This window comes from Mixophyes fleayi, chromosome 4 (genome assembly GCF_038048845.1).
Source record: "Mixophyes fleayi isolate aMixFle1 chromosome 4, aMixFle1.hap1, whole genome shotgun sequence".
In the NCBI taxonomy this organism is placed as follows: domain Eukaryota; kingdom Metazoa; phylum Chordata; class Amphibia; order Anura; family Limnodynastidae; genus Mixophyes; species Mixophyes fleayi.
Window position 1 is genome coordinate 227,507,147 of NC_134405.1, and position 22,565 is coordinate 227,529,711.

The 22,565-nt window shown below is 39.8% G+C and overlaps 1 protein-coding gene across 1 annotated transcript in view; it reads left to right on the plus strand.

Annotated features, from left to right (window-relative positions):
* The window catches only part of PLEKHG7 (pleckstrin homology and RhoGEF domain containing G7), a 62,684-nt gene that overhangs the window by 14,208 nt on the left and 25,911 nt on the right, over positions 1 to 22,565 (plus strand). Inside the window, exons 5-8 of the mRNA XM_075209393.1 lie at positions 12,634 to 12,761; positions 17,305 to 17,345; positions 18,690 to 18,788; positions 20,593 to 20,742. Of these exons, the coding sequence (XP_075065494.1) occupies positions 12,634 to 12,761; positions 17,305 to 17,345; positions 18,690 to 18,788; positions 20,593 to 20,742 (418 nt within the window). The remainder of the gene's footprint in view (positions 1 to 12,633; positions 12,762 to 17,304; positions 17,346 to 18,689; positions 18,789 to 20,592; positions 20,743 to 22,565) is intronic.

Below are 22,565 nucleotides of genomic sequence, written 5' to 3' on the forward strand. Positions count from 1 at the left end.
TGTTGTCATCATCATCATCAGTGAGTATTTTCAGGTGCAAAATATACACGCCCTAATAGGCATATATGCCTGTTCCTGCAGGTCTGTACTAAGCCAATGTTGGAACAGGGCCGTAACGAGTGTGGTGCGGGCGGTGCCGTCGCCCAGGGCGAAAGGCCAAGGGGGCGCAGCAGCTGCCCACTACCTGCCTCCATACCTTCATCCCTTAAGTTCCGCTTAAGGGCTGAAGAGAGAGAGAGAAATATAGTAACTTACAAAAGTCTGATGCTTCTGCCCATAGTTCCGCAGTGCAAATATGTGTAACAGAATTCTTTCAGCAAAGTGAGTGCTAGCTACACCCCCACATTAGGTTGGTCACACGCACTTGTCAAATGCCAGTCCCACTTATATGGGGGGCACCGGTGCCCGGTCTCGCCCAGGGCACTAAAATGTCTAGTTACGGCACTGTGTTGGAATGCCCCTTCATTCCCCCGTCATGCAGCACCAGGCACAGGTGGGCATAAGTGCCAGAATTTTACAAGTCTGCATAGGCGCATACGCATGTGCCCACATTCTGGGCGTGCACAGAGCAATTTCACGCAATATATGCAAACCGGCATATGTCCCTCTCAGCATGAGCCCCTTACTGTCTTAAGAGCTCCTCAAACCATTAGTGCACTAGCAACTAGCATTGGGCAAACTTAGGCAGCACCGGCTCTGTGACAGATTGGAGCACACAGAGATTCTGCTGTAGCTATAAATAGTTCTGCCAGATTGAATCAGCCACTGGCAGATATAACAAGCTATCCTGTAACTGGAACAATGGTAAATGTATGTGTGTGTTATTCTTTAAGTAAAAAGGAGAAGTGCAGAAAAAATTACATAATTTCTTGATTTACTGAGGAAAGTTTTACAGAACTTCACTTACCAAGTGATATCCTTAGTATAACAGCTTTTCATGAATTTTAAAACTTAGTCCTTCCCATCTCAGCCCCGTCCCTTGGAGGTCACTGAAAAAAGTAGTCTATATAATAACGGAAAATTCACACCTGCTTATGAATCGCAGTATATTCCAAAATAGGCAGAAATTCTTATACAAGCCATAAGTTTCCTCTCGCACATCACAGAATCCTAATACATGCAATCAAGAGAATATAATTTTGCCTACCGGTAGACTGGTAGCATCAATATAAAATAATAATTATTTGGGATAATAATCCATTCTATCCTTACCCTACCAGATAGACCTTTCTGTTTGATGCTTTAGGTGTAGTTCATTTTCTTGATTATGAATATGCAAATTGCTCAAATAGGAATGATGAAAGAAATTGCTTTGATCTGAACATTTCTTATTTGAAATGATCTGACCATGTGCTCTGAATTCAATATCAATACCATCTGACATATGATCTGATTACTGTACTGAGGAGGTGCCAAGTTCATTAGCTATTGTGAGACAGAGCATAGGCAAGAGTAAGATGCCTGGCTAAGGCTAAGTACACTCTGGAATGTTTTCGTCCAATAATCGGGCAAATCAGCCGACATACGACTGTTCGGTCAGAAGTCTGATTAGTGTGTATAGTGACCAGATGGTCGAAAGTCGTTCCAAAGTGTCCATTGTCTGCTCATTTGGTTGGTCGTACGGTTTAATATCCTCTGACCAATCACCAACTGATCATGTAGTGTGTATGCACTCATGCTCACGATCTCCATAGACTTTACAAAGTCGGGCTCTTTTCAGCTGATGCTAGCAATGAATGTCCCGGTGAATAAATGTGTAGGAGTGCTGTAGAAGGAATAATTTGTTCATTCTGAGACCGAATGTTTTGTTTCAGATTCACAGAAGCTAACGAAATTCGTTAGGACATTTGGATAGCTATAACAAGGCAGTTTTATTCAGTGTGACAATGTGACAAAAATGGATGAATATTGTGCTGTCATTCTCCGAATACTAGAGGGCCAGATGAAGTGCACAGATCTGAAGGTAAATCGTGTCAGTGTGTGTGCATGAATCGCCATACTGATCGGACCTTCAGTTGTAGGTACAAATGTTTGAGCTAATGCGTCGGTCTGAAAATTCTTCAGTGTGTACCTAGCCTAATAGTTAGTTGATGTCAGCAGTACATGGCCCAACAGTGGGTCTGTGTTGCCTCTCAAAGACACTATGAAGAAAAACGGCACCAGCCCTTTTTTCTACAATATGAAATGAGACATTATACACTGAATTTGTATAAGCCACTGACCATCTGTGGGGTGGATAGAAGCATTCTTAATGGCATCTACCTCTGGAGATCCTCGTACTCGCCATCCAGGCTTAGCTCACTCTTCTTCTAGGATATAAGGGGTATATACAAACACAGTTACACACTGTAAAGTATGTGGTAAGGACTAATAGTGAGACAACTATGCAAATGACCATTTAAGGACATAATTAATTATATTAACCACCCGCAGTTTTCCAGTTTATCCAAGAAATACAATACCATTTCTGCTCTAAATTAACTCTGTGTGACGTATCACTATATATTATTCACATACATCCTAGACGAAGGACGGGCAATCATATACATGGTACATATTACTTTTCCTTCCAGCCACTTACAGATTTTGTTATATACATATACAGTATGAATAGATAATCATATGAGCTTAGATGCACACAAAACATCATAGGAACTGAAAGGCCAGTGTCCCACCTATCTACCGAGATTAGCCCATTTTATCGCTCAGCTGCCTCTTCAAGATTTTATTAATGAATTGTGGCAATAACAGCTTTTGTATGACTGCGCTAAGTTGCAAAAAAAAAAAAAAATCATTGTTCTTTCCGCATGCTAAGAAATATACCCTTAACTGATATAGGTGAAAAGGCTGACTGCACCCTGTGAATGTATTATGGCGATACTGACCTTGGGCCTGATTCATTAAGGAAGTTAACTTGAGAAACTTCTTATTTCAGTCTCCTGGACAAAACTATGTTACAATGCAAGGGGTGCAAATTTGTATTCTGTTTTGCACATAAGTTAAATACTGCCTGTTTTTTCATGTAGCACACAAACAGGGCCGGATTAAGGGAATGGAGGCCCCTGGGCTAAGGGGCCCTCCATTCCCCGCGAGGCCCCCAATGTGAGCCATCCGCCGCCCCCCGCGAGGACCCCCCCAAGCACTTACCTGTCAGTGCAGTCCTCCGTCCTGGCGCGCTGTAAGCTCCTTACTGAGGAGATCTCGCGAGAGTTCATGAACTCTCGCGAGATATCCTCAGTAAGCAGACTACAGCTCGCCGGGACGGAGGACTGCACTGGCAGTACTCAGCAGCATTGATCGGGCCGGGGGCGCCTCTGCCCCCGACCGATCAATAATGCTGCTGAGGAGTTTGAAGGGCCCCCTGGATGCCCGAGGCCCCTGGGCTATAGCCCAGTTAGACCTCGGGTTAATCCGGCCCTGCACACAAATATCAACTTTAAAGTTCAGTGTACAAATAAGCTATCAAGGATTTGTGTGCTACATGAAAAAACAGCAAGTATTTAACTTATGTGCAAAACAGAATAATAATTTGCACCCCTTGCATTGTAACATGTATTGTCCAGGAGACTGAAATAAGAAGTTTCTCAAGTTAACATCCTTAATGAATCGGGTCCCTTGTCCTTAAATATCTACCAATACATAAAAATCACTCATTAAACAAGCTTGACTAGGGAAAATTACTTATTCCCCTGTTTTGTGTCACTGTGTACTGTAATGAGCATGGAAAGAAAACTAGAGGAACTCAGATGATTGTAGCCAAGAATGGACAATTTCAAGGCTACATATCAATGTTTAAAGACCTTGATGTTCCTGTTTCCACTAAAAATAATGTTATTAGGAAGTTTAGGGCCCATGGCACTGTAGCCAACCTCCCTGGATGTGGTTGCAAGAGAAAACTTGATAGACGATTACAGCACAGTATTGCAGCACAGAAAGCGCCTCAATCTACTGCTTTACAGTTTCAAGCTGTCCTTCAGACACAAGGTACAACGGTTTCAACTTCCATCTGACACCTTTTAATATGTGCATGGCATCATGAAATCCTGAGATTACAGGACCATTTTAGAATGCACTGTTGAACCCAGTGTCAGAAAGCTTGGTGTCCATTGAAGGTCATGGGTCTTCCAGCAGGATAATGACACTTTTGAAAAATTCTACAGGATTGTTTCAAGATGTTGGACTGTTTTAAAGTGGCCAGCAATGAGTCCAGGGGGTAAATGTATTAAGCTCCGGGTTCTTCAACACCCGCGAGTTCATCGTCTTTTCAGCGCTTAAATTTAAAGCGGCGCTGCCTTGTAAAGGGGAAACTTCCCTTTACAAGGCAGTGCCGCTTTAAATTTAAGCGCGGAAGACGCCGAACTCGCGGGTGTTGAAGAACCCGGAGCTTAATACATTTATCCCCAGATCTAAACTTCATTAAAAATCATTGGCCGAGAGATCTGAAAGCAGCATATGGGAGTAGGCACCCTTCACAACTAGGAGAACTGGAGCCGTTTCCACAAGAGTGAACAAAACTGCGAACAGAGAAAGCTCATCCATGGCTACAGGAAGCGATTGTGTGTCCAAATATTTAAGTCTAGGGTGCCAATCATTTTGTAAGTGCCATTTTATTTTAATTTTTATGATTTAGTTAAAAGTATATACAATTTTATATTCAGAATGAAAAACATGCATTCTGTAATAACTGAGAGTGTTGAGGAGACCAAATATTATTGTTATTTTGAACTTATGTTTAGAGGAAATTGTGAGTTATTTGCCAAAAGTGCTAATATACCAATATTTTTGGCCACAACTGTATACAAGTATATATTTGAACTCATTGATATATAATCTTTGATATATTAATGTCAAATATTGGCTTTCCTTGGTCTTTAATTTATAAAATTTGTTGTATATTACATTTTTAGTGATAATTAAAAGTAAAATGGAAATTAAGTTTAACTTGCCAGCCAGTAGTTAAATCTTCTTGGAATGCATGTTTGGGTACATGTCTAATCTCTTAGTACCTTGTCATTATCCCAGTATGCAGTCACCCTCTAATCTAGTCATGCATATGTATGTAGTCTGTGGTCGAATTGGAAATTTAAAAGTGCTGGTATGAAAACTTAAAGTGAATGGTCGGTCTCCTCTAGACCCTCAGACGCCTTAGGGATTTTGATAGAAATTAATTTTAGATTCTTTTTAACATTTATATACTAGAATTTAAAACCTTAACATTTAAATGATGCGAGGCTAATTCACACTGTGTCCCATGCCTCTTCTGTGTCCAATTGGAGGTTCAGTGTTATTTCACCTAGCACAGACTCTTTCATGCTACAAGGGATGAAATTTCAAATCTGTTAAAGTTACTTTGCAAACAATGTGTCCATCATTCTCTGACCTTACATGCTTGTGATCCCCTGCTCTACTTATGTTTTCCTTTTTTGGTGTAGAAAATATTTTTGGATATTGGCAAATTGTAAATGTGGAAAACTTGGAGACCACTTTGCTGTTCTTTGGAGGCTGACTGGCTTGCGACAAAGGGGTTGCAAGTACACTGTCACTGCTGCGTCTTTGAAGCTCCATCCCCCACACTAGGGGCACATCAGCCTGTGCTTTATAGATCTCCAAATGACTGGTGGCTCCTTGCCTCGCAACCAGGGTCTGGTTGGCGAATTTTAGCCTAGTGGCAAGACTTGGCTCAGCAGCCTATTAGGAACATTTTAAAGGAATAAAATGCAGGTAGCCCAGTGAACCAGTCCAAGATGACATTAATTGCTTTTTAGACACCACTTATGACTTCCTCCCATGAAGTGCCTGAACACAGGTCTGTCCCATGGAGCTTTAGGGACACTTTATATCCTTGCAGAACCATACCTCCCAACAGTCCCGATTTTAGGGCTTTGTTCCTCCCGTGGATGTGTTTGTCCTACGCACTGGCGGATCCAGGGGAAGGGGCGTTTGGTTTGGGGCAACTCCCCCACCCGCCCCCTCCCTAGCAGGGGCTTGCTGCCTGTGGCTGCACACTATGTGTGGGTCCGTTTGGCCTGTCTCTTCCGAACGGACCTGCACATAGTGTGCAGCCGCAGGCAGCCTTAGCTTTCAAAAAGGGGGTGGGGACTATATCACTTCCCCCTGTAAAATAATATTCTAGATCCGCCCCTGGTCCCGCGGATGGGAACGTTGGTGGGGAAAGGAGATATGTAATGGGCAGCCTAGTGCTTAACATTGCTAGGCAGTAGTCTGGGGGCAGGGCCACATCCCCATTGTGATGTGGCCACGCCCCCTGTATCTCTATCAGGTACAGACATGTTTATCTCACTTTGAGAAAAGAATAAAGTGGTCCAGTTTTATAATTTTTATGATGTTTTGATTCAATTCTAAGATTGTATGTTCTAATAAGTTTATAGACTTTGTTGATTTCTATATATTCAAATACTGAAAGTGAATCAACAGAGGGCCACTGTTGTTTTTTTTCGCCTTGGCCAAATAGTCCATGGTTTTTATAAAGGTTGTTTCCAATGTTGAAGAATTGCCAGAAACTGCTGTTTATCAAGCGTCTTGGCCTGTATTTGATCATTGTGAAAGAGAGGGTAAGGTTCATTTTAATTACAAAGGCTCATGTGCTTTCAACAATGTCTTGCCCAAAAACAAACTTTGTTTGTTATAAGCATGTATGCACAAGTGTCTGGCCTTTGTTTCTATTCAAATATAACCCTTATAGCACGCATTTATTTACAAAGATTAAAGTTGCTGCAGAACAAGTTAGATTATAGCGTTGGTATAGCATTTGTTTTTTCCTTTAAAGGAAAAATTCTGAGCAAAAGAATTAAACACGTTTTTGTGTGTACTCTCTTTTTAGATAGAAAAGGCCACAAGGGTAAAAATGGAGTTAGAGACTTGGGATGGGAGTACATGAACAGCATTTACCAATTATGCCAAAAAAAGATAATAAACAATAAACTGGCAGCTATAACTGAAAGATCTACAAAATAAATCTGTACATTTTTTTAAAAAAGATACCGTATAAGTAGAAACTCCAACAATAAACCTTTTAGCATCTCAAAGCACAAAAGAGCAATACATAATATGTGCTGCAAGAAGACATGTACCCCCCCTCCCCCTCCAATATGTTAAAAGACTACTGCTGACATGATGGACTTGATACAAATTGTTATAGTAACCAGTGTTTTATAATGACTATAAACAAAAAAGCAGTACTTATATTTTAGTTGGACATGGAGAACATCGGAAATAAACAGTCATGTTTGTTTGTTTGTTTGAGACATTGTTATTTAAAAAGCGTAGTTCGAAAGGAAAGAGGGACAGATTGTGGTTACATATCTCCAAATACCTGTATAGATATCTCATAGTCGCGTTTTGTCATTTATATTGGCCAAAACCACAGAGAACTGGACGTACGCCCGTTTGCATAGTGTCTTTGTGGTTTTTCATACTGCACATTCTCAGAAAGTGAACATATGCAACTGTAGCTATTCAGACCTGTGTTTTTTTGTTTTTTTTACTTTTAAATATTTTTTAGGCACTCGCGACTTCTTATGGCTGAAGAGGCGTGACTAGAAGGGAAGGGGTTTTCTAACGTAGGCAATGTATATTAAGTGCGTGTTTTGAGTAGTTGCGTATAGATTCAGACTGGGATGTAGTCACAGATATGGCTTAATTCTTTTCGGGTGGTTAGGGGAAAGTGTAAGTAGGGGGTGATAATAAACACCTGAACTAGTGAACCGCTTGTAATTAGAGGTTTGTGAATGAGACACTTATCGAGACTTTAGTAGCCGCTATTGGAGCGGCCGAGCGTTTTGTACAAAGATATATATATATTTCTTGTGTACGTATGTGGGCTGTTCCTGCTGTGTTAGCTAGGTTATCAAAGTTTAAATGATGCTTCATAGCAATTGCATGTGTATCATATAAAATAAGTTTGTTTGTTTTTTTGTTTTTATATATGTTGGAAAGTTGGACGGAAGTGTCCAGAGATGAGATGAGATGAGATGAGATGAGAACAGGGATGAGTCTGTTGTCAAGTGGACGAATTTGCTACTCGTTCAGACCTGGGCGCATCGTCCTCTTTGAATACGGCGTTCAGTTGCATACAAGTTGTGCTACCACTTGATTTCCCCTCTGAAACAGACATATATTTTCTTCAGACCTGTGTAGTAAAATGAACAAATGTAAAGTTTACATACCTCGAGAGAACGGAAAATGACGTCATTCTTTTGGCAGAGTAGTGTGTGTGTGTGATATATTATTATTATTATTATTATTATTATTATTATTATTATTATTATATAATATGGATTATGATGTGAAATAAATACCTTAACAGCCCATTATTGTAAATTTACCCATATACGTGTTGATTTGTTGCTTTACATACAGAGTTATAATAAATCAACCTCCTCTATTAATGGTTAATATTTGTCCTGCTGGAATACTATCTCTTACCATTGACCACACCGGTGGTAAACGCTTCAAGGATTACAATAACACCGACACAGAGGACACGTACAATAAAAGAACGATTTCAGACTTACCTAAAAAATGACTTTGCAGATCTCCAATGACGGCACCTCCTTCCGCCGACTGTCCAGGTGTCCGGCAGCAGTGTGACGTCAGTGCGCCCTTCATGCCTTTACATTTAAAGCGGCAATGCAGTGTTTAAACAGTGTCCCTGTGGGGTCTTGACATTGCCGGTTTAAATTTAAAGGCATGAAGGGCACACTGACGTCACACAGTGGTACCGGACATCTGGACAGTCGTAAGGAGGTGCCGTCATCCTTCTGCTGGCATCGGAGATCTGCAGAGTCATTTTTCAGGTAAGTCTGTCATTGTACCTGTCGGTTTTTTTTTTTGGTTTTTTTTCCTGGAATCGTTCGTTTATTGTAGGTGTCCTCTGTGTCGGTGTGACCATCATCGGCAAGATGTACCCCACCCGTCGGCTAACGTCAGTTCTAATACATTTTTATAGTGTAATTATCTGGCATACCAGTGGTTTTGTGGCTCCACACACTGATATTGTGGCATGTGTGTCCAGCATTATAACTCCTTGTTTCATGTTCAACTTTAGACACACATGGTCTCCTGATGCCCCAATTGCCCCTAATTGGTCACTTTCTCACAAATTTGTTCAAATCTATGTTTCGCACTACAAAACTGTTCGACTCTTGTAAACCAGCAATATTTGTATGGAATCTGCAAACTGCTTCAATAATTTATGCACACGTTTTTACGTTAAGAGTGTACCCTATTAAAATATACCCTTATATTCTACTTAGGCTTAATAAGTTTTACTTTCCTGTTCATTTAAATGGCATAAAATTGGGGAAAACTTACACGGAAAAGGACTTCTGAATATTAATTGACAGAAAGCTGTGTAGCACAGCGCCAGACAGAAGCTGTGTAGGCAAATCCTGGGATGCATAAAAAGGATGATAAATGCATTTATTTCTAAAATAGTATCGCCGTTGTAAAAGTCACCTCTGCTTCTTTCACGGTGTCATGGAGTCTGTTATTATAGTTATTCAAACTACTTGACAACCACCCTAACTAGATGACATTGAAAATGGATCTGTGGCAACCCTATGTCTGGGCTGGTTTCTGCTATTGGCAGTTACATGGATAATTGGTGTATAAGACAGAGGGTTTAACCAATGTTTACATATATGTTGGTCTGTGGAGCTAATGGTTAATATGCTTCCAGTACATTTTATCAGACACTCAGAATATTTACTCATGTAGATGAACAGGAAAGATATATGGTATGCACATGTAATAAACTATACACTACACAACTTATTTTTTTCACCTATGGCATAAACTTTTAAAATACCATTGACCAGGAAATGTTGCATTACTCCATCAACAACAAAACAAAGATTTTGTGCTGGATGCATGGTGTACAGGAACGTGCTGGGACAAGCCATGTCCGCTTCGGTAAACCCTGAGTGGGCAGGGGCGTAATGCTCCAGTTATACACACCCGCTTGATGATGGTAATGGCATCATTAAGTCACAACCACATCTTGTTTTCATACCAGCCCAACACATCTCCCAGAGGACAGGTATGAACCTTTTGGCAAGTGTGCATAAAAGCAAAACCTTACTATTGGCACTAGAAAAAGGGTTACTTTAAAAGGGGTTTGGGTGTTCTCATTATCATTTCTTAGAACAACATATATTTTTACTGCACAGCAAAAATGAATTGAGCATAAACCAAGCACAGTGGTCTATTTAGCTTTAATATTTCTTTTCAGAAGGATGTAGTTTGATGCTCCGCCAATTTCATTTAATCAATAATTGTGTTTGATTTACTTCTCCCACAACTAGACTGACAATATATATACACTTTTTTTTTTTTTTTTTAACCTTTTTAATCCATTGATGATTAATCAATACATAGTACTTTTTCAGAGGGATTTTTCTTCCATTGTTCTAGCTTATCTGTTTCTCAAAGTTTGTGCTTCAAGTTAAAAGTCGGTGTAATTTTGCAGAGCTGAGACACTTGGGTTAATCTTTAAATCGCTTAACACAAAATCCAAAATTACATCGTAACTGGACATAGTCATGGCCAAAAGTTTTGAGAATTACACATATATTATTTTTCACAAAGTCTGCTGCCTCAGTTGTTATGATGACAATTTGTATATACTCCAGAATGTTATGAGGGGTGATCAGATGAATTGCAAATAATTTCAAAGTCCCTCTTTGCCATGACAATGAACTTTATCCCCAAAACAACATTTCTACTGCATTTCAGCACTGCCACAAAAGGACCAGCTGACTTCAGGTCATTGATTCTCTTGTTAACACAGGTAAGAGTGTTGATGATGACAAGGCTGGAAATCACTCTGCCATGCTGATTGAGTTAGAATAACAGACTGAAAGCTTTAAAAGGAGGGTGGTGCTTGAAATCATTGTTCTTCCTCTGTTAACCATGGTTATCTGCAAGGAAACATGTGCAGTCATCATTACTTTGCCGAAAAAGAACTTCACAGGCAAGGATGTTGCTGCTAGTAAGATTGCAACTAAATCAACCATTTATCAAAAACTTCAAAGAGAGAGGTTCAATAGTTGTGAAGGCTTCAGGGCACCCAAGAACACGCAAGTGCCAGGACCATCTCCTAAGGTTGATTCAGCTGCGGGATTGGGGCACCACCAGTGCAGAGCTTGCTCAGGAATGGCAGCAGGCAAGTGTGAGTGCATCTGCACGCACAGTGAGGCGAAGACTTTTGGAGGATGGCTTGGTGTCAAGAAGGCCAAAAAAAGAAGCCACCCTTCTCTACGAAAAACATCAGGTACTGACTGATATTCTCCAAAAGTTACAAGGATTGGACTGCTGAGGGCTGGGGTAAAGTAATTTTTTATGATGTATCCCTTTTCAGATTGTTTGGGGCATCTGGAAAAACGCTTGTCAGGACCGATTGTAGCACTCACCTTTCCTTTTCCGGTGTCATGCCAACAGTAAATCATCCTGAGACCATTCATGTGTGGGGGTTGTTTCTCAGCCAAAGCAGTGTGCTCACTCACAATTTTGCCTAAGAACACAGCCATGAATAAAGAATGGTACCAAAACATCCTCCAAGAGCAAATTTTCCCAACCATCCAAGAGCAGTTTGGTGACTAACAATGCTTTTTCCAGCATGATGGAGCACCTTGCCATAAGACAAAAGTGATAACGAAGTGGCTCGGGGATCAAAACATCAAAATATTGGGTCCATGGCCAGGAAACTCCCCAGACCTTAATCCCCATTGAGAACTTGTGGTCAGTCTTCAAGAGGCAGTTGGACAAACAAAAACCCACAAATTCTGAAAAACTCCAAGCATTGATTAGGCAAGAATGGGTGGCCATCAGTCAGTAAGTGGCCCAGAAGTTGATTGACGGCATGCTAGGGAGAATTGCAGAGGTCTTCAAAAACTAGGGTCAACACTGCAAATATTGACTCTTTGCATAAACTTAATGTAATTATCAATAAAGGCCTTGTAGCAGCAAACTTTGTGAAAACCAATACTTGTGTCATTCTCAACTTTTGGCCATGACTGTAGTCCTGGTCGGCAAGGAGGGTAAAAGTAGTCAGTGACTGCATCTGACTGTTTGTGGTCATCTTCCGACCTTCCTAAAGGGGCATGGCCAGATCCCGATATTCAACCTCAGAGATGAACGGTTGAATCTTTCAGTTTTACCCCTATAAGTGTATGTACTTGTAAGGCCAAATCTGACCTTGGCAGTCAAGACTAGAGACTGGATTTCTTCGTGTATTGGCACCTTTAGGAATAAGGAACTTCTTAGGGAAAAAAAATGTGCCCTGCTCAAACACATAGATGGCAATACTGTATGGACAGTAATCCAGCTATGGACCATGTGTTCCCATAGTATAGAAGCCAGGTTCTCCCCTTTTCTCATAGTAATACACACACACACACACACGGGCCTCCATGCCTCCCCCTCACAGTATAGCTGGGTCAATTTAAGGTGAATGTTACCTATTGGCTCCAGAACAGAATGAAATCAAGATGTAGATAATTCTTTAAAATATTAATATACAGAATATTTCTAAGAGTAAGAGACTTGCATACTGTGTGACGTGTAGCAATAAAGTTTTGTTTTAGTTAAAATTAAGCGGCTTTGTTTTCAAAGGCGGTGTGACCGAAGACGTAGTTCTGTGGTCCTAAGCATACCTGGATTGGAAGTGTTCCCAGGAGATCTTCTGGTATCAGATGGTGCCTCTGATTATATGTATCATGCCCCGTGGCTTTCTAATTACGGTAAGAACATTTTTAAAGGTGGACACATTGCACCCCTTAGTTATGTATTTTCCCCACGTAGCCATTTGGTGGGGTCCCCCACAGTAGTTCTACTTTTATCTGTACTGAACAGCCAGTCCTGCCACACAGCATAGAGAACAGAGGATTGTCAGCAAGACCGAATGTTCATTTAAAATTTTCCAGCATCATAGGTGTTCTCGTTTGAGGCTTTTTTTTTGTTCATGACCTTCTGGCCAACTAATGAGATGCTGCATCTTCTGCCTAGCTCAGTTTAAGCTACTTGAATATATCTAGTTTGAGTCCTGTCTGCCAAATCTCTCAGGACTGTCCTCTCCTTGCAGAAACACTGCAGCTGACCTTTATCAACTGAGTTTAAGAAGATGAATGGTGTAAATGATGATAAAGAGCAAGGCGCCTAAAAGTATATTAATTTTAAAAAGCACAGACATAAAGTGCTTAATCATTTGCGTACCATATTTGTGGAAATGCAAGGCTTATTCTCTTTCTGTAATTCCAAATCTTGGTGAATTTCAAGATCGGTGTGCCTCGAGGATAGATGCTGAAATGTGAGAAAGAAGAAGCCAAACATAGTATAGCACTTCCACTGGACAGAGAACACACCATAAAGTGAACCTGTGACTAAATGGAAGAAGATCAGAGGCTTATCGGATAGCATCCAGATTTAGTGCCTCTTCAGTGTAACTCTGCATAGCTCACAAATTGATAAAAACTATATAGTGTAGTATTTTTTTATAAAAATCATTTTAATACATAATAAAAAATACATTCACATACAAGAATAAAAAGAACACTTTTCTGTATGTAACCCTGTGTCACTGTGTGTAGTGTGAGGTTCACAGGTTAGGCAGTGCACCTCTTTCTCAACTCCTGGTTGACTTCTTGGCATGGGTGTAAATGACCAGGAGGTCTCTGTTGTTCAGAAATACCTGCATGCGCAAAGTCTCTTTATAGGTAGTGGGACACAGGCATAGTTGCCTACTCTCCTGGGATGTCCGGGAGACTCACAAATTTCTGGAAGTACTCCCGGACAACCAGGAGAGCAGGGCATCCTCCTGGATCCTGGTTGCTAGGTGAATTAAATGTAGGGGGCGGGGCTTAATGACACTATTCACGCATTATAGTGGCGCCACCCCAGAGTTGGTATAGGCTGAAAATGGCAATGACAGTTTAGGGGGCAGAGCCAATTACATGATTCTCTTAGCTACGCCCACCTGTCCCCCAGACCTCCCGGAATACGAATTGCCAATGGTGGCAAGTATGGACACAGGTCATGTAATTTTTGTGGTGAAGTGCAGTAAAAGTCAGAATAATTTGGGCACCAGACCATCTCTATCACAAACTCCTTTATTTACACTCCTATTCCTCCAGTATGATAATCATGATTGTTGCAGCAATACAAAAATGTATAAAGCCGATTACTCTCTCCAGCACAGTTCTTAATGGGCAATATGAATTTAGTTGCAATTATATCTCCTTACTCCTCCTAGACATTTTACACACTGCTGGTTTTATTACAGTACATACCAGGTTCTCCTGGTCACAGTAGTTCCACAGCTACTCACAGTTCAGCTTCTGTATTTTTTTCAGTATATGCAGGAATCACAGGACAGCTTATTTCCAGCACACACTTGTAGCTCTGGCCCTTTTAAATATTTAGCTCTCAGCTTTGCAAGCAGGGGTAAAATCCCTTGGGCTATAAAACTCTAGTGTTTGTTCTCTCTGCCCCTCCTAGGAACTCCCACAACTCCCTATCTTTGCTACAGCCCTCTCTCCAGGGGTCTATGATCTTATATCCCTTGATGTATGCATGCTGCCACTTGCAGTAACCCCCCCTTGTCTCTCTCTGCTCTGGGGACTTTCCCATATTCAGGGCACACATTATTTGCCCTTGCGCAACCACCGTGCTCGCATTCCCAGGGGAGCCTGGGAGCTCCCAGGTCCCCAACTTTCATATCACCTCTGTCTCTGCTCTTCCACTGTGTCTTTTTCCCGCACTTTTCTCCACCTTAATCCTCTCCAAGCTCCCCTTGCAGATAGCCTCTCCTTCTCACTCAGTCTCTCATGGGCTGGGTTGTCACCATAACAACCAGCCTGAGTCACTGCTTCTTCCACAAACGCCTAACTCGCTTCCCCAGGTGGACCCCTGCCTGTAATCACTGGGTTTTGTGGTTTACTAAAATGTCACTAGGGGGCGTTAAATGTGTAATTGATACCCCAAGGGTGCTTATGCTTGCTGCTGGAAAAAGCCAAGTCCCTTTATCCGCAGGATCACAAGAGGAAGGTTCCGCCATGTGTTCCGTCTATAAAAGACTTTGTCAGAAATATAAAGCTTTATTGACCTGACAAAACCTTATATAGAGCTTTATCCTTCTGATGAACTCTTACATAGATGAAGCAAGTAGAGCAACCTTCCTTTTGTGATCCTACTGACCACTAACATCCTCCATGGAAATGGTGTCCCTCTCCACTTTTCGGATTTGACTGTATGAGGGAGTTTCTAATCTACGAATAAAGGGACTTGGACTTTTCCAGCAGCAAACATTTCACCAAGATCTTGAGAGTTAAAGAAACAGATAAGCTTTGCATTTTCAAAAATATGGTACGCAATTAATTGAACACCTTGTTGTTTCTGGTCTTTTTACATTTCATGTACTACCCTATTAGGCACCTTGTTCTTTGTCACCAATTACAGATTTATCGTCTTCACCTGGCATACCACCAGACATCTGAAAGACGGCAGCTGCGTACTATACTTGGGAAGTGTTATTCTAGGACTTTGCATATATATTTCAGTTACTAAAAAGTTGAGCGCCATTATTACTTTTTGTATATATTGAGTTTAAAAAGATATTGGTGTTTCTTCTCATGTTCCTTTTCCTTATTCACTATAAGGGAACGTGGCCGCCAGTAATATTGTAAGTATTTTCTTTGTTGAAACAAGGTTGCTACATAGTGTAGCTAATTAATGTTGCTTTTCAACCAGGATTTGTGGAACACAATTGGGCCAGCCAGGCAGCATCCTCTGCCTGTTTCTCAGCTGCCAGGGAGCCTATGCCAATCTGAGTAAAGGAGGTGGCATGGCTCTGCTAAATCACCCCTGGGTTAAATGCATGTGATTTTGTGCAATCAATTCCGCAGCGCTGTACAGAGAACTCACTCACATCAGTCCCTGCCCCATTGGGCTTGTAGTCTAAATTCCTTAACGTACACACACAGACAGAGAGACAAACTAGGGTCAATTTGTTAGCAGCCAATTAACCTACCAGTATGTCTTTGGAGTATGGGAGGAAACCGGAGCACCCGGAGGAAACCCACGCAAACACGGGGAGAACATACAAACTCCACACAGATAAGGCCATGGTCGGGAATTGAACTCATGACCCCAGTGCTGTAAGGCAGAATTGCTAACCACTACGCCAACATGCTGCCCAATGATGGGGAAAGAAAGGTGAGCAACAAGAGCTCACTAGAGGAGAAAACATGTAAATGTAGTTTTGATGGCAAAACAAAAGATAATGTTTTTCAAATGATAAATTCCTAATATTTGTCCAATAAGCTTCTACTTACAGTGCAAATGGAGGTGCTAGCTGGGACTGAGAGAGTGACCATATGTGCTGTATGGGGTTCTGGGGACTTTTTATATTTTTTTTCAAAAATATATTTTTACTTCAGCTCCATTTAATATATTGCTGTAAAACATGAGCATTGGTATACAGTCTTTGTAAGTCTAAAAAAGATTAAGGCTCTCGGGTACAATAGATTTGAGTACTCCTATGACATTGCCATTAAAATACTTGGTCGTACACAAAAATGGTGATTTCCATTTGATTGTAAGATCAAGTATTTTAATTACCCAACAAAGGCAAATATAAACATGTATGAACATAGATTGCTTACCCCATTTCAAGTAGTCGGCGTTCACAATATTGAGTTCCAACTCTATGGATTGGAAGTTCTGAATGGTCAGTAGTTTTTCTGTAGAAATCTTAACCAAGAGGGCAAAACATTTATTAGTCAGTTGCCGTTTGGTTTAGGAGTCGGTGAGTAGAGTACACCATGTTAGGCACTGAATTTGCATGTCTGGTATCAGAGATAAGATCTGATTTCTGGGGACAGCTTTATTAGTAGCAAGGAGGGAGCTGTCTATTAAATAATGTTCTGGCTGGAGTTCCATCTTTAGCTTTTCTAAAATGTAGAATATGTTTGTTTATATGCAGACTTCCTGACACTAGTAACATATGACTGATTGATATCCACAGTCTCTAAATTGCATATATTTATCCTGCTGGTTAAAAGATGCAAATTTATGCTGTGCCTTTTTAACCGATTACTTCAATATGTTCAAGCTGAGATCCTCCAGGATCCATTTAATGCTCAATCACGCAGTAAAGTCCTAATATACCATTGGAAATCTCTTGTAACAAGGGTGGTTGTTCTCATTTTATTGAATAGAACCTTTTTGACATTTGTTCATTTTTTCCGTATACAGTACAAACTTTTAATACTTATTTTTATCAACTAGATGCCAAGAAACCAAAATGGCCTTTTTCTAAGAAGGCATCAGTGAGTATTATATTTTAATTGACTGTTCGTGCTATTGTAAAAAACATGTATACAGTAACGGCATACAATTAAAAAAAAATATACATTTATATAATTTCCATTGGTTCTGTTTAACTCGTTATGCTATATTCCCTATAGTATCTTTGTACTTTGCCTAAATAAATACATTGACAACAGTTACTTTCAAATTATTTTTCACTGACTCCATTTGCCAAGATGTTCATCATGTGCATGACCAGGAGCATGTCTTCTCTCTGCTCTTGCCAGATGTGTCCGTGAACTAGGAGTGCTCCTAGAGGCGCCATGTGCCGAAGTGTAAATGTCTCACCTTTCCATGCTTCTTCTGAAATAGTGTTAATTATAGGGTCATTTATCTAAATAAGGACACATCGGTGCTGGCTTTATTATATCTTTCACACTTTTGTGTGTTTTAAGATTTGTTTTATATTAGGTAATATACCTTGAAATTCACTTCTCTGTTGAACTGGAAGGCGCAAAATGTATCCTATCAAAAATCTAACATCATAAGAATTGTGTGTAGGGAAATAGTAGAGTGCTCTCTGTACAGAAAAAGGAACAGCCCTTAAAAGGAGGCCTCTCAACCTCTTTTTAATTTTAATAGTCTCTCTATAAAGCAAAATCTCATTTTTGCACCTCTTTGCAAAGCTAGACGAGCTGATGCACCTATTCAGTACTTTGCAAGGAACTCACTCACTCTACCCAACTCTTCCCGTTAACTGGTGCAAACTTTTGCTATTCCGCATATAGACACCTTCAAGCACTGCAAACCTATGCGAATTGGTGGATATCTATATATACTTGTACAAATTGGAGCCATTTCATAAATGTGGACTTTACTTGGTATTTCTGTAAATATTAAAAATCATAGAATAAAAATATGGGGTGTATTTTGTGGGTCAAATAAATTTAGTGAAAGAACATTTTTATTACAATGTTCTCATTTTTTCCCTCTATAATGTGCATACATCTTTAAAAATATACCATATTATAGTGCCAGGAAAAAGCCATGTCTGTCTAAAACAAATCAAAATAATATTTGGTAGTAGAGTAAAACAAAAGTTAATCCTGGCTAAATCGACCACAAAAATTAATGGGACCTCCTGGGGTGTAAGTTTAGCATCTACCACTGACAGTGAAAGGGTTGATAAGTAGAAAAATGATGTAGCTTGAATGAAAAATATTATGTAATTGATGTATGAATGTAATTTACAGCATCTGTACTGGAAAAGTGTCTGGGTGTGTTGTAATGAAGCTCACAATACAGATCTTTTTTTAACAAACTGGAAAGGCTACTTGTGATTTTAATTCTTGCTTATATATTAGTTTATAAAGGGAAAACAAAAGCAGATTTCTGATTTGGAGAACTGTCTGTCGTCCTTCAAGATTCCAGATTTCACGGAATATGAATTCTGTAATTTTAAGGTATAGTAGTAAAACCACAAATACCATTGGTCTACTGTAACAGCAAAAAAAACTCTTAAATAAGGTTTGTCTTGGAGCGCTTGAATATTTTAATTCTAATAGGGTCATTCTCTGCCTTAAAAATGTTACTCTGATGTCATTCTATTGTTTTAGTATTATTACCATTCACTAAGCACAGGGCATGTGTAGTAGTGCAGAATTTTCAATTCTGCATGTGAATGTCATTACATCTAATGGTTTGTGCTGTTTACACCATTTGCAGGTCTAATGCTAGCTGTCCTTAGAATCCATTAGAATAGGCTCTACTTTGGCTAGGTATGACAATCTTAGTGTGACCTCATATGGTGAATCTGTTGTGCATTTTTCATACACAGGTCACATGGCACTTGGTCTCTCAAGGGGTTTTCAGATTGTATTTGCAATAACTATAAACATCTATGCTTTCTCTCACATTACTACATCATAGCACATCTTTGGCCTAAAAAACAAACAATCCTACCATTGGCCCAAGCACCAAGTGATGGGATCTGTTGTTGGCTTGGTCATACGCATGAGTGACCAAATTAGACAATCATATTTTAATGAGATCATTCTCTGGCATTGCACTGGCATTTTTGGGACAGCACACATAACCATTTTGGTCCAATTTGCCGATTTTTCACTTTTGTTTTTAGTATCATTACCCCAACTGCCATTTTGTGCACTGAGGGTTGCTGTAGAGAGGATGGTTAGGTGTTGGGGAGAGCAGGGTCTACTGGTACTGACAATAGACCAATACAATTATTATCGGATTCCCAAGGGATTTATGTGTTTTGAAACAATATGAACTTAATAATTTGTATAACATACATTTTTTGGTATCCAAAGCCAGAAGTGACTGATTAAAATATTTCTTAAAATAATGTTATTTCATAAGCCATCTTGTATTATATTTTACTTTATACTTTATAACACATGTAATAGCAATGTATTTATTCCAATGTTCTAGCAAAGTGTTCAGAAATAAATAAAAGCTAAATGTCTTGGGAGGTCTGTGGGAGATTATTTACATACAGTCATGGCCAGAAGTTTTGTGAATGACACATGTATTGGTTTTCACAAAGTTTACTGCCTCAGTGTTTTTAGACCTTTTTGTCAGATGTTGCTATGGTATACTGAAGTAAAATTACAAGCATTTCATCAGTGTCAAAGGGTTTTATTGACCATTACATTAAGTTTATGCAGAGTCAATATTTGCAGTGTTGACCCTTCTTTTTGAAGACCCCTGTAATTCGCCCTGGCATGCTGTCAATCAACTTCTGGGCCACATACTGACTGATGGCCGCCCATTCTTGCCTAATCAATGCTTGGATTTTGGTAGAATTTGTGGGTTTTTGTTTGTCCACCCGCCTCTTGAGGATTGACCGCAAGTTCTCAATGGGATTAAGGTCTGGGGAGTTTCCTGGCCTTGTATGCTTGGAATTTTACTTCAGTGCTTTTATACCTTTTTGTCAGATGTTGCTATGGTATACTGAAGCAGCAAACTTTGTGAAAAACAATATTTGTGTAATTCTCAAAAGTTTTGGCTATGACTGTATACATAATTTTTTTTGTTTCATTGCAAATATGCAATGTTTTCAAAAGAGGCAACTGCATTTTTAAAGCTAAATTAACATTTAATTTATTACCTGTTCAAATGTATTTTATTTAACATTTAGTCAACAGGGAGAATATGTAAGTTTATACGCTTAAAGCATTGATATTGTATATTGGGTAACATAAGACATGCATGTATTATTATGCTCTTCCTTTTTCTTATACATAGGATAAAACCTGGTCTGAATTCAGAAACATGCAGTCCATTGAAAATAAGGGGACTCTGAGCACATCAAATAGAAAAACACAGGAGTCAATCTGGGAACTTTTTACTTCAGAATGTACTTACTTTTTGGAGCATTTGCTGGTTCTTAAAATGGTGAGTTTGAGAGCAAAGTTTGCTTCACCAAATGTCTTCTTTTTGTAGAAGGCATAAATGTATGAAATGTAGTGGACCCTACACCTTTTCCCAGGGCCTGATTAAGAGTCACAGCCGCCCTAGGCTACTACACCAGTTGCCGCCCCCCCCCCCCCCTCCCCACCCCAACCAATGTGTGTGCAAATAAAAAAAATATCTCTCTATCTATCACAAAACTGTCAAATATTAATTATTACATAAAACAAACTTCATTCTGCACTTCATCTCTTACCTGATCTTGCAGCGTAGCCTACCTGATGTTCTCTGTTGCTTGTTCTTGGAGCGTTGTCTGTTGGCTGGCTTCTGGAAACTAGGAGTCCTGTATTTAAAATGTGCAAAAATTGTATTATAGTGCAAAATTTTAACAAACCCTGAATGATTCAAATACAACATTCCATTATGACCATATAAAACAACCCCCTACTACAGATATAGACAATAAAACCATAAAATATATGAAAATTATTTACAATCATATATTAACATCTACCAGCCCTGACTGTCTAGTATTTAGCATTCTAGTCACTGGCACACAATACAGAGATCATGCCCCCCACAAGCTATTTCATCAGCTCTCCCCACCAGCCACTACATCTTCCCAGCCATTTTTATCAACCCCCACCATCCATTTCATAAACCACCCACTCATTTGCTCACCCCCCCAGTCAATTAATTATCCCTTCCCCCAGCCAATTCATCAGGCCCCTCAGTCACGTCATTAACCTCCCCCCTCAGTCATCTCTTTCCCCCCCCCCCCATAATATTTAACAAATAGAGCTTACCTTGAAGTCTTCTGCTCCTCTTCTCTCCGGCACTTCTGTCTTCTTGACAGGCAGCTAACGGCACATCCCATGCTGTTAACTGCCCTATCAGTGCAGCAAGTGTGGTCATGTGTTCATCTCACATGACCACACTAAGCTTAGCACTGCAGCTGCACTGACAGGGCAGCTAATGGCATCGGATTTGCTGTTAGCTGCCTGCATCAGAGTAATTGGATACACTGAGAATCACAGAGAAGGTAATGCCAGACATTTTAAATAGTAATTTTTTTACTTGCTAATTCTGCCAGTGCTGCACCCCCTAGGGACCCAGCACCCCAGGCTGCAGCCTGATCAACCTAATTGTTGTCCAACAAATTATTCATTTGGGTCGGGGAGGATTGTGTAAACCCACTCTTGATGATAAAAAACACCTTTAAAAATAAGTTTAATAACACAAAGTGATTGGGTATAGCCAATTCCAAGCCTGTACTTATCTGGTGTAAATGGATAGGGTTATGTACACTGAAAGGGTAAAAATGTATTTATTTAAATGCGGAATAAAATTATTTTACATTTCTTTAATACACCATACATGTTACATTAAGTATGTATGTACTTAAAATAGTCTGTGTAGAAATGTATGCAAAGCATTGGTAATGTTTTTTCTTTTTAAATCAAGGATCAACCTTATCAAAAAGTTGTTTATTGCCCCCTGACATACATCCAGCATATTTATTTACAGCACAGAGTGAAACGACTGCTGCAGTTTGACATATTTTCACTTAGAAGAAAATAGTGTACTATGTAAAATATATTCTTGAGAAATGCATATGGCCCTTGCTTGTCAACTTCTCTCTAGACACTGGTAATATATATCACTGAAATAGTAATAGGATGTGCTGATCATGTGTGAATATTCTAGTGAAGTTGGAGCTACTTGTAACAGAGGCAGTGTTACAATCTGTGTATTCAATTGAGGCAAATGGAAAGCCAGGGATGGAACATTAGATGGTGGAAGGAGCA